The 13356-nt window shown below is 34.0% G+C and overlaps 1 protein-coding gene across 4 annotated transcripts in view; it reads left to right on the top strand.

Annotated features, from left to right (window-relative positions):
* SCN2A (sodium voltage-gated channel alpha subunit 2) overlaps positions 1-13356 on the top strand; it is a 73574-nt gene that overhangs the window by 52375 nt on the left and 7843 nt on the right. For all 4 annotated transcript variants that reach the window (XM_064717631.1, XM_064717629.1, XM_064717632.1 and 1 more), the window contains exons 18-21: positions 5756-5876; positions 6239-6393; positions 6780-6953; positions 9007-9129. In XM_064717631.1, coding sequence (XP_064573701.1) covers positions 5756-5876; positions 6239-6393; positions 6780-6953; positions 9007-9129 — 573 coding nt within the window. The remainder of the gene's footprint in view (positions 1-5755; positions 5877-6238; positions 6394-6779; positions 6954-9006; positions 9130-13356) is intronic.

Raw genomic sequence — 13356 nt, 5'->3', positions numbered from 1 at the left:
AGCGGGCAGCTCTGGTGCCTTTTAGCGAGGCAGAGCATCGTGTCACCAGTTTTACACAGGTTACCTAAGCAAGTTATACATCTCTCTATATCCTATTTAATCACCTTTTAGCCAATATTGACTGGCCTGCATGCTCTTCAGCTATGATCCTGTCCCATTCATTGCAATAAGTACCAACATGCACAGCTGCTCCCTGCTGAGCCACGGGACTCGCATCACAGCATGGGCAGGCAAGAGCGGCAGCCCCAGGATTTCTGTGGTTCTGGTCCTCTCCATAATACTTTAATAGTATTTTGCAGTGCATGCTATCTACCTCTCGTAATCTTGATGATATAGAATTCAGGATTCTGTGTTTGAAGGGTTTTCTTTTGCTTTGAGGGAAGGCAGGATATGTAACACATATGCCACAATTCTCATCAGAAGCTTATATTTATATATAAGTCCATCCGTAAATTGTGTTGATAATGAAAACCTGCTAGCTGTTTCAGAAAAGTTTCATATTATTGTCTTTTAACTTGTAATGGAGGTAACCTGCAAACTCATCATAGTCATGTATTTATTTTTCACTTTTTTTTTAGAAGTGCTTTTCTTTAGTACTTGTATAAGCATTTCATTATTTTGGAGATTAATATGCAGTACTTGGAGCACCATTAAGCATGAAATTAATTTCATTTCTGCAGTCAAAGCATGTGACCGTAATTTGGTTGAAAGAATTCATACAAAACTGTTATTTGGCTGGTTAAACATTCAGAGATTAGTTCTGCTCTTACTTACGCTCACACTTAGGTTTAGAGTTGCAAAGAGAACACTGATTGAAAGATGTGGCCCAATTCAATCTTATTATAGCTCTTTAATTTATGGTCAAAAAATTATTACCTCCCCAAATAGATAAAATTGTCTGCCTTGAGAAACTTATTCTCATCTCATCAGTAATAGACAAAGTTTAGCATTCAAGTAAATAAACTACTGAGTTTGGATCAAAATGTGCGGAAGTTCCTCAGCTTCAGTGTAATTTACATTTCACATCTTAAACAATGCCATAATATTTACAACACCACAGTTGCTGCTTTCAGTTTTGTAAATCAGTGGAATTAAAACATACTTACTCCAGAGCTTTTCCTCTTATATTTTGTAAAGAATAATTATTCTGATAAGATGTATTTTGATTTTAAAATATTCATTATTTAAAATCCCTTGATACTCTGAAGAATTTAGGCTTTGTATTGTGAATTGGTAACATTGTATTAGCATATTGTGATTCACTGTGGATGATATTAAGTTGTTAATATTAGAGTTAACGAAAGTTTGCTTAATTAATATTTGCAAACAGTTGTTCCCTTACTCTCTTTCAGAAATATCCTTTCACTATTGCTTGTATTAAATATTTTCATTTAATAAATTCTCATTAATAAATAGATCAAAGGAATTATGAATATCAGTAAAGTCCAGAGTGGACTATAATTTAGAGATTACAGTGTTCTGGATTTTTATACTTAGAGAGTTATTCTGCCTTATTTTATAAGCATTAGAAAGAGTGAAATCCAGATTCCACCTAGTTACACCAGTGGAATGACAAAGATATCTACCACTTTGAAGATTTCATAGGTGATATAGCCATACTGAAAAATACTGGATAGTTTGGATATAATATTGCCGTTTATATCATGGAACATTTCAGTTTCATACTGACATTCAGACAGCACTGAGAAAATAAAACAAATTTAATTTCCATTATTTAGCATTTTCACAGGTATTTGGGAGGAAATGAAATTGAAAGCAAAATCAAAATGTTGGTTTCTCTTGGCGCCATCTTCCTGCTTATGTCTGTCCTGCTCTTTGCTCCTTCAATCCCTTAAATTATGATTTCAACATCTATTAGTGGCATCCTGGCCAATCATGAAATTTCAGCCTTTGTTAAAAATGTTAAGCTAAGAGCTGTCCATCTACTCTCAGATAATAATCTTTGGAACAAACAAAGAAATGTTAGAAGTGGCCTGGCTGTAAGTGAAGCAGAATTGTATGAATCTATGCGATGTTGTCAAGGTTCAGAAAGTAATTATGTCAAAAACTTCCTGACCTAGTCTTGGCTGCTGCTTTTTGCAATGCTTCTCTGATAGGCAAGCTGCTTTCCTATCTTGAAAGCTAAATTAAAATCTGAATCTCATATTGTTCTGTATTGCTGACTAAAGCATGTCTGGCAAGGCTGTTGGTACATGTGATGTAAAAGATATTTAAATCTCTAGGATAATCAGTATACTGCTGCTTTAGAAACATCTAACTACTTTTGTCCCCTTACTGTTTTCTTCAAAAAGGAGGTAGAGTACGTACATTTTAAGGTTTTGAAAAACAGATTTCTCTGAGAATAAATTTCTTAGTATACTATTCAGAAAATTTCTATCCTCATAACTCTCAAAGAGTGTCTAATGCTTGATCCTGATAAATCTCTTATAATCTGCATGACTGAATCCTTTTGAAATCTAGACTCATGGTATAACAAAAAGCTTAAAATGGACTTACTATTAGATCAAAGCTAATGCTTGGGTTTGCTTATTATCTCGTTTCTATCGGTTCATTTTTAAAAAAAGTTAATGTTAAGTAAATAGCCTAAATTCAGTGTTTGTAATGCTGGTAAGCAGAGAGCAATTTACCAGGTACAAAGGTAACTTTCAGATATGTTTAGGTAAAGAAGTGGGATATATGCTACATACCTAACATCTCAGGGTCTGCAGTTGGGGTAGTCTAGCTAGCCAGCTGGATTCCGTGTTTGAACACTGGTAAGTCACAGTAAGTGCCAGAAAAAGTCTTCCTGTGTATTAAGGCATGGACAAATCTGATAGCAATAACATGATCCATTGCCAGGTCACGTTGTGTTGAATACATAGAAATCAGTAACAAGTCCCTGAGTCAGTTGCTTTATGCCAGAGCATAAGTTTGCTGTGGAAATATGTAAATGTTAATGAAAAGTTTTCCTAGCATACTGAACTTAATTGAGTTGATAAAATCTTGAGATGTTGTATCATAAAATCTTTCTAGCTGTTTCTAATGCATACGAAATTTTATAAATTTTGTGCATAATGCCATACAATAAATTAAATGTTAAAAATAACAAAGAAAAATGTAAAAAGAAATTCTCCTGTTGAAAATTTCTAGTTTTTGTTATTTCCCAAATGATACTGAACTTTTACAGACAGAACTTACTGAATAATTTTTGTAATATTTTTCTTTATATTCTGATCTGGTTGGGGCCAAATTCAGGTATAATAGAGCAGCATGCTAAGGAAATACTCTGTTACATCAGCAGAAGAGTAACTCAGTGGGATGAGGCATTTAATAGTTGCATTTCAAGTATCAGCTGCTGTTAATTCAATTTAGGATTTTTCTGTTCAGTTTAACTCCTATGATTATTGTTACAGCTCTGTAAATGAAGCATAGCAGATTTTTATTGAGAAGAGACTTGAAAGATACATCTCACCATACACAGTGCCCCACATAAACTTGTCTTTTTGATGTTCCTGATAATTTGCTATTCTATTGATAATTTTTTACCTTTCTATCTCATATTTGTGATCTCTCCTTATAGTAGCTATATCTAATCTTCAATGCTGAGTTAACTGTTAGTCTTAAGCAATTTCAGTAATAGGCATTCATTACCCTTTTTTGCTCATTAAACTAACTGCATAATATCTGAGTCACTGAACTCTTCATTTTCCTGTAAAAGAATGGACAGTAGGTCTCTCAAACTTATGGTTCAGCCAATTCATAATTTTTGTTTGCTCTGCTACTCCTACAGCATTCTGCTAGAAATGCTCTCCAGATTGGAATGATGCAAGCAACATTTTAAGAAAACACTATGTAATAAAAACAGTCACTTCTCAGTTTTAAAATAATTTCCTGTATTGTGTTGATAAATGGTAAATTTTAACATAATATGTAATTTTTTTTAATGTACCTTGCATTTATGGTATTTCTGGCTTTTCCTCAAACTGATGATTGACTTCCACTGATGTTTAAATGCTGTGGTCCTTACTTGATGACTACAGTATTTATCCCATACTTTCTAGTTTCTCCATTTTAGAGGCAGTATTCCACAATGATCAAACTGCCATGCACTATCTATAATTCAAACATATTGCAATCTGAAATTTGTCAAAAATGATCTGCAGGAAAGTGTGCATCCATCTCTTTGTACATTGGGCCTGACCTCAACAGATGTTTATACTCATGCAGAAATATGAGATATGAATTTCTCAGCTGGGAAATTCAAAAAAGCATATATAAAATGGGTGTGCAGATAGCACTGAAACTAGGTGCATAATACACCCTCCAATACATGTTTCCATTTGCTCAGCCTTCCTCTGAAATGTGTTCTGTAGTGAACCGTGGTACACAAAAATCAAAGTTAAGCTTATGTCAGAATCACAACACAATATATTGTCAGTGTGATTCAATAGAATCAGAATGAGGGAGAAAGAAATAAATCTTTTTGTTTGAAGAACAAACTGAATATTTGTTGCTATGTAAAATTCCATTAAATGTCTCAAGTTACTTTTTGTATCCACAGAATAATACTGTTTACATTTCCTTTCCAAAAAACTGTATAGAAGTTGAAGCTACTCAGGAATGTTTTAAAGGAATAATGCCTCTAACTTCAGATTTAAGTGTCAGCAAAAATATATATCTTTAATGTTATCATAGAACATCTCTGTCTAATATTAATTCCCTATAGACTCTATTCTAAATCTGCTTACATCATTCCCTTTACAAGATTAGCTACTTATCAATGCAGCCATTTTACTGATGTTATACTCCATATAGTGATAACATTAGAAGAGTCATAGAATGCTGTAATCAAACTACTTTTACTTATTATAGTACTCATATTTGTCTGTTGCCAGTGTATGATGGTGTAAAAGAATAATTTTAAGGTTTGGATTATAATATTGATATGATTTATTGATGCAGTATTATTTTATTACAATATTGTTTAAAAGAATTTGTTTTAACTTTAAACATTCACAATTTTTTGGCCTTTTATAGTAATTGGACATCTATGTGTACTGTACCAAAGTAATAAGTAGTTTCAAAATGCACAATAAATTCAGAAAATGCATTGGCAAGTGAGTATGCAAAATATCAGCTACTGCTCCTAAAGTAATGTGCTGCTCTTTTGGAAATAAAGATAATTAAATTATCCTATAAAACTCATAATATGTGTTTTCATGTCAATAATAATGAAAGCATTATGTTGAAACTTTAGATTTAGCTTTATACAGACTTGCTAGAATAATATTTACTTGAGGCATGAAAATACATCTGTGCAGCTTGCTGTTGGTTTGGTCATGATTTTGGAAATTTATTGGTATTAACACATGCTATCTAAAGTGTAACCTAAAATGCAGCCACATGATTGGAATAATTAAACAGTACAAAATGTGGAAAGCACCCATTCCTAGCTTACTGAAATTTCACTTCAAAATTCTTATGTGTGGCTTAGAATAATACTCTACTAATTTCAGCAATTCCTTGTATGAAAATATCAAAATATTTTCAATAGGGAAAATGCACGTTATGTAGTTTCTAATCTTGTGACCTCACCTGTAGTAGAGCAATTTGGCATTATAGATTGTAGATAAGAAGTTATTTTAATATCACAGCACTGAATACATACAAAATATTTTGATATACATTTCCAACATAAATTTCTATTCAAAATAATAAAACTGGAAAAAATAATTATGTGGGATTTCGTTCACAGAAATTGAATGCATCCAGTTCATCAGAAGGCAGCACAGTTGACATTGGACTACCTCCAGAAGGTGAACAGCCAGAAGCAGAACCAGAAGAAGTTCTAGAGCCAGAAGCTTGTTTTACAGAAGGTAGGCAAAGCAAAATAAAGGCAAGATAAATAGACCTAGTTGTGTAGATTTGTGCAGGATTCTCTTTTTATTCAAAATCAAAAGAAGTTTAGTGATTATAGTTGTAATCTGATAGTATTAGTAACTCTTTCAGAGTTACTGCCATAGATTTACTGTTCTTGTGTGTTCTATCTCTTTGGAAGGTATTGCAAAAGATAAAAAGATTTAAATTCAAATACTAAACAAAAATGCTCAAAGAGGAATTATAAGGATCTAATGCACCAGCACTATGATAAGAAATAAGTCAAATTATTACCATTCATTGTGATTGTTTATAAATATTTACTTTATTCTGACATCTTAAAATTTATTGTCACGTTTAGGGTGTGTACGGAGATTCAAATGCTGTCAAGTCAGTGTAGAAGAAGGAAAGGGGAAAATCTGGTGGAATCTTAGGAAAACCTGCTATAAGATTGTTGAACACAACTGGTTTGAGACCTTCATAGTCTTCATGATTCTTCTCAGCAGCGGTGCTCTGGTAAATTAAGTGTGGAACTATTGTGACTATTGTGATTTTAAACAGCAAGCATTTAAAATTACAGTTAATCACATAGCTACAGGTAACAAATTAGAATTTGATGTCAAATTAATATATGTTCTGATATAAATATATATCTGCAAGATATAATTAAATGTCTTCACAATTTGCAGTGTCCTGTAGGAATGGCCAGGAAAAAATTTGAATTGAAAAAATATACATGATGATAAGGCACGTATCTTTCCCTCAAGTATAACTTCAGCTTTCACTTAATACTTTTCATAAGGCTGGTTCCAAAGAGTATTCATCTTTCAGCTGAGCTGAACAGCAATACAAAAAAATTACTGTAGGACCACTCTTCAAACTTCATTTTCATTTGTTTCCAGGCATTTGAAGATATCTACATAGAGCAACGTAAAACTATCAAGACCATGCTGGAATACGCTGACAAAGTTTTCACCTATATCTTCATTCTGGAAATGCTTTTAAAATGGGTTGCTTATGGCTTTCAAACCTATTTCACTAATGCATGGTGCTGGCTGGACTTCCTGATTGTTGATGTATGTATTCTTTTTCATGTCCTGTACAATAGGCTTAAAAAAAAGAATATTATATTTTCAGGATAAGATTTCTGTTCTATTCAACAAAAACTCTATTTTAACTGGTGTGGTGGTATGGTTTATAATTCTGTTCAGAATGGAAAAAAAATTTGGATATACTTATTTCTCTAGAGATGTTTTTTTAAAATTCTCTAGTTTTATGAAGTTGTAATTCTTTCTTGAAATTATGCTTTTTACTATGGTTTTTTGATGGTATAGAAAAGATGCTGTTTAGCCTCTTCAGTTTTTTTTTGTATATGGAAGAAATTTTTCAAACTGTTTCTAATTTCTAATGAATTACTGTAAGTGTCCTGTCACTTACTCTGTGCAAAATGAAAGGAACATACTGCTAGGAATTGTCAGTTCCATTGTACTATTCAGTACTCTTGCACTTTTCACGCTATCATGGGCGTGACCTCAAAGAGACAGTTCAGAGAACCATAGATAAGCCCCCCTGGAATGGGTTCCCACATGATTTCCCAAAGGCTGCACTACCAAGGAGCAGCTACACATTCTCTGACGGAGACCTAGTGAGAAGTGCATTGTAATTTCAGGTCTACTTGCTCAACAATGTATGTAAAGTCCTGGATAGCATAAATGGAAGACTACAGATGTTTGACCACATAGCAGATGTTCATTTCCCTTCCATTCCCAATAGCCTGATTTACCTCTCAGCTCCACAGATGTAATTCCCATGGAATGCAAGTTAAGGGTATATCTTAAACCACCTATTTGTGCATTATGAAAAGCATAAGAATTCTGTAGAAATTGCTTAATATCTCCCTAAAACTACAGTGGAGCTCTTTACTACACAGAGCTTGGAAAATGCTATACTTTGTAAATCCAGAGCAGCATTGCAGATCCTGTGATAAGACATGACTATATGCTCATATAGAATTTTATGATTGAGTCTATACCTCTGTACAATATGTATTGGCTCAATCATCTGATGTATAAATTGCCACGACCAGTAGAACTTGTATTTATCAACAAATATTTAATTCTTATTTGATAATCTGTGGTTTAGTTACTTCTATGACTAGCTTTATTAGCTTTATTAGTTTTTCATGTCAACCTTATCTTGGTGCATTTTTAAAATAAAAAAAAATTAAATCTGAGGCATTCATTTTAATCTATAGACAGGGGATTGAAATAAAAAAGCCAAAATAACAATTTGGAGATGAAGGAATTGAGAGAGCAGGAAGGATGGAAGGGAAGGGCATTAAATAGACATAAATAGAAGGTGATATGTTTTATTTTTGATTTATTAGGGCCACTCCTTCCCAATGGCTAATAGAAATACATTTCCAAGGATTATTGATGAAAGATAATTGTATTATTTATTTTACAGCTATTCTAGTTTATTTACTCATCTGCCTGCAGACCAGACCAGCGTTATGCAAGCCAGAATTGATGAAGTGGTTAAAGGAGTCACAGGGAATGTAATGAAGTGTGGATATGCCTAACAGTGAAGCTTCTACCATTGTCTAACAAACAGTTGGTTCTCAGTCTTGCTTAGTCCTGTTAAATCTGAACAGCACTGGTAGCTATGGCTGTTGAATAAGATTTTCTGGACACTAGAATGTTACATTTTGACCAAAAGCAAGGTCTGGATGTGGTTTTTGAGAGCATTTACATTCTCATCAAGTCCTGAAGATATCATGGGAAGTCCTGACCTAAATTGTCCATTCCAATTCACCCAGCTTTTGGGTGTTTTGTTTTTGCATGTGACTTCATTTTTGTTTAAATCCCACCAAATGTTGACTGGTTTATGTGACTATAGAAGGCACTTTTATACCATGCTATCAACATGATTTCATCAACAGGTACCTAGAATATCCTTTTATTCTACTTTGTCTGACATAAAAATTTTTCTGCATTATAGAGGGTTTCCTGGAGAAAGAGGTCCAGCCTTGAATCTTCTTGAGAAGTTCAGGGCACACATCATTCCCACCATATGTATCAAAAGGATATAGAGATGAATGAGCAATATTGCCTTTCTGTTTTTGTATAGGTCTCTTTGGTTAGCTTAACAGCTAATGCCTTGGGCTACTCAGAACTTGGTGCGATTAAATCCCTTAGGACACTAAGAGCTTTGAGACCTCTGAGAGCCTTGTCGCGATTTGAAGGGATGAGGGTAAGACAACGTGAAAGAATCTGAAATGCATGCATCCACGGAAACAATGCATGCAGAATAATCAACGACCAATCCATGCAGAAATGCTACACTACCATCCTCTATATTTCACATTTATCACTAACATATAAGCAAAAGGCTTCATCTGCTTATATGAATTCATGTGTTATTGCACATATTGTTACACTTAATGAGGCTCCTTGGCCTTTCCCCATTTTCATACTTTCATGGAGGGCCCAAGGATTTATCAGCTGCATGGATCTATGCAATATTACTGAATTTATCCTATACAAACATATCCTGCTATAGTCAGAACAGTTTAAAAAAGCTCCAATACTTCCTCTTAAAAGTGTGTGTGCATACATCCATGTATGCATGCACATGTGTATTTTGTACCAGTTTGGGCTATCATACATAGTCTATATCCTTTAACATAGTATTCTGTATATATAAATTGGGAATGTCTTTTAGAAGTAAAAGTTTTTTAATTAATTTGTATGTTAATAAGTAAATTAGCACTATTAAAATACCTTCTCTCTTTCATATTAGAACCATTGCATTCTATTTAAGAAAACTTTTCTAGCATATCAGAGAGCTGGTTTAATGATTTCTGGTTGCTTATTGCTTTCTGTATTGATTGTAAAATGTTGAGTATAATCTATAGAGCACTAAGCAGCCTGAAAACATATTAGACTTTTGCTGGTATATTTGAGAAGTTACTGTCCCCAGCTGTTTGTTATCAATCCATCGGTTACCACAGCTGAGGCCCTCAGCTGCCCAACAGGGCACGTTCAGTGTGTCTCAGGGCAAAGTCAAAGTGGTCAGTTTAAATCACTTCTTTAGTGCACTGAAATGGACACAGACCTGGTGTACTCAGCCATGACTCAAAAGCTATAGAAATGTTTCTCTCAAGGGTAGTAGTGAACAACCAGACATGGTAGATATTTCTAGCTCCAGCCACAGGAAGGTGTCTGGCTGACACCTTCAGGGTCCATCTGTCTCTCGGACATACTGCCATTGTGGGCAGCAGCAGATGCACCTGAACTGGAACCCTCCTACCATAATTAAGAGGGATCCTTGTGTGAGCTCCCTCCTGCGATCACTCTTCTTTGCCACCCCAGGTGATAAGCTGATTAGCTAATTTGTAAATCAACTACAAACTGGTGAGCTTCTGAAGAAAATGTCATGCTCTGTGTGTGTGTAAAGTAAGAGAAGAGACTTCAGCTAAAAAAGGAAATGGGCTTTGATGAAATGTTATAAATTCAAACAGGAAATAGCATTTCTTTGCCTCCAAAAAATTTCTGGACTTTTACTATAACAAATTTGAAAATTTGGGATGTTTATATCAGAGGTAAGGCCTGTCTAAAGCATCAGTATTATCTCATCGTATTAACTGTAGGGGTTTCTTTTATGACAGTGATTAGCAAAATGAAAAACTCAAAATAAAAATATTTCAAATTTTATATAAGTGGCAATTCATTGTTGCAAAGAAAACCCAATAACCTTGTCATGAAGGTTTAGGGGTAATTGTCAATCCCATGACTTCCATGTTGGTGTAAACTTTATCTACACATTTGATCCTGATCTGCCAACTGTATCTCTTTGTACATTCCCAGATGAGGAGAAGATTTATGAGTTTTGCAAAAAATGCAATAAAAAGTAGTAGATGAAGTTAGATCACTTAAGACTAGAAATGTGACCTATAACTTCTTTAGTTAGGCAGTTAACCATTGAAATATTCCAATGGATGTACTGAATTTTGCCTTATTTAAATTAATTCCAAGTTCAGTGTCTTTAAAGATACAGTAGCTCAAGTTGATGGAGAGATTAGTATAAGACTATTTTAAGGTCTGATACATGGAAATTCAAGATGTCTGTTCATAACATAATCATTCCATTGGTATTTATCATGTATGAACTGAAAATATAACAATCCGGTACAATGCATGTACTTGCATAGACACTTAAATTGCTTCCATTGAGCACTTCCCATATACAAGCAGGAAATTCTGTTCAGTACATGTACAGTTTTTAACACACTGTACTATTCTCTATATTTCAACTTGTGCCCATACAAACTAGTAATTAAAAGAAAAAAATTTCCCCCATGAAAAACATTAATTTTTTCCCTGCATCTTCCCACCACTGGCATTGCTAGGAAAGGTATACTTTAATTTGCACTTGGTACTTCATTAAAATAGCCTGTAGGAATATAATTAATCTGTCCATGCTCTGTCCCAAGCAGTATCACTCACTGCTATATGGTGCTAGGCACTAATACCTTTTTCTCTCAAGCAGAAAACAAGGGGTTTGATGTCTTTCTTATGCTTCCCTTGCGTTCATTTGCTGTCAGGCCTAGCCCCCTTTCCTCACAGAGTTACTACTGGTGGAACTGGAAGGTGTTGGGATCAGTGTTTCCAGTGATGCTCAACCGTATGTTTTGAGTGTCTTCAAATGATTCGTATCACAAGCTGGTTCTCTGTAGCTTCAGGACTCAGGCTAATACCAGAGAAAGTAGGTCAGCTGTAGAAATCCAGCAATTAAGGAAAGAACATGACTGGACCTGCAGCTGCAGCACAAAAAGGAACAGAATTCTTGGGTGTACTGAGACTGAAAGCTCGAGGACAAATATTTTCACTTCATTAACTATCCCTTTATATCTCAAAAATTGTTCCTGATGGATGATATCAGTACATTTAAGAAATCTACTTATATTTTTGACTAAAAGAATGGAGATAACTTTCAATTTAAAAAAAACTAATATATTTGGAAAATATTCCTAAATTGGGAAAAAATGACCTTTGCATTTATTATTCCAGTCAAATTGTTGTAAAAATAAGTGAGTACATGGTTTTCCAATTTAAACTAATTCAGCACAGTTATTGGACTGTTCATTTTGCTTAGGTCAAATAATATCCTATGGCCTCCTACAGTCGTGGTTCAGTGCTGAGTACAAGCTTGTCAACATAAGAGAGCACTGCTGAAATAGTCAGAAGAGATTTATCCATCAGTTAGGGAATCCTCTCAACCCAGGTGCTGACTTATACAATTCTATATTACTTTTGCTTATTAATTTGTAACAGGTATTGATAAGGAGATTTTTAGTATGATTAAGAAACTATTCTGATTTGTTTTAAATTTCCCCACTAGATATAGCCACTTATTAAAACATTTGATTTACGATATGTGGAAAAAAGGTACAAACAAACAAAAAAGCATGGTAAATTAGGATTCCATGCACTATTCTGTGCTTTTATGATGGAGTAGTTCACATTGAAAGCAATTTCATTTGATCCAGTTCCTAAATTTAAATATAACAACAATTTCACTGAAGTCCTATAGGCTCTCATATGTCTAAAGTATGTATCACCCAAATGAGGTAGTGTTTTGACAGGAATGGGGCCCTGAAAGTACAACAGGGATCTCTTCTTTCCTTCAGCCCAATTCTCCTTTATACTACACATGATGGTGGTTCATCACCTATCTAATAGTCAAAGGGTTTATTTTCTGTTCTGTAAGAGGGCAAGGAATGAAAGTCCATCTACCTGGATCACTAATTTTATAATTCATTGGTTCTGGGGATGGTATTAGTTGCAGATATAACTGTAATGCCAAAATACTTCATAGAACTTCATTACATATTTGTATTTCTAACAGAAACAATAAGTTTATTATGCTAGAGAATCTGTCCTAGTACTTACACAATATATACTAAATGAAGTATAAAAAGCCTACCAAAGTAATAGCTAGTGTTTTGAGAAAAAGCAAACTTCTTTGTTTTAAGGATCTGCTTCAGTTGTTTTGGCAAAGTTGGTGGCAAAGTGCTCTATACTTAACCAGGTTTATATTCTTAGAGTTATTTACAGAGAGATTTAAAATAGGAATTAATTAATTTAGCATCATCGATTCCATCATTAAATTAATAATTCTCATTCATAATGGACCTACTTTCTCCTAAATTTTATTTTCCTCTGTGTTTTGTTTTCATTCTGGCATGTTTTTAATCATTGCTCATCATCACACATGAAATCATTTTCACATTTTTCTTTCCTGAAGCCTGATTTTTCTGAAAATTCAGTTGGGAATGAAATCAAATCTCTTTTTCAAGTTCTATCTGCCAGTTGCCTGAACACTAACAGCTCTGGTGTGTTCAGATACTCAGTAGTTTTCCTGGTTTGAACATTTTCACTTTTAATTCTAAATGTAAACATCCAAAATATCATGCAT

Source organism: Zonotrichia leucophrys, chromosome 7, assembly GCF_028769735.1.
Source record: "Zonotrichia leucophrys gambelii isolate GWCS_2022_RI chromosome 7, RI_Zleu_2.0, whole genome shotgun sequence".
Lineage (NCBI taxonomy): Eukaryota > Metazoa > Chordata > Aves > Passeriformes > Passerellidae > Zonotrichia > Zonotrichia leucophrys.
Note: the sequence above shows the minus strand (reverse complement) of the source record. Positions and strands in the feature narration are given on the sequence as shown.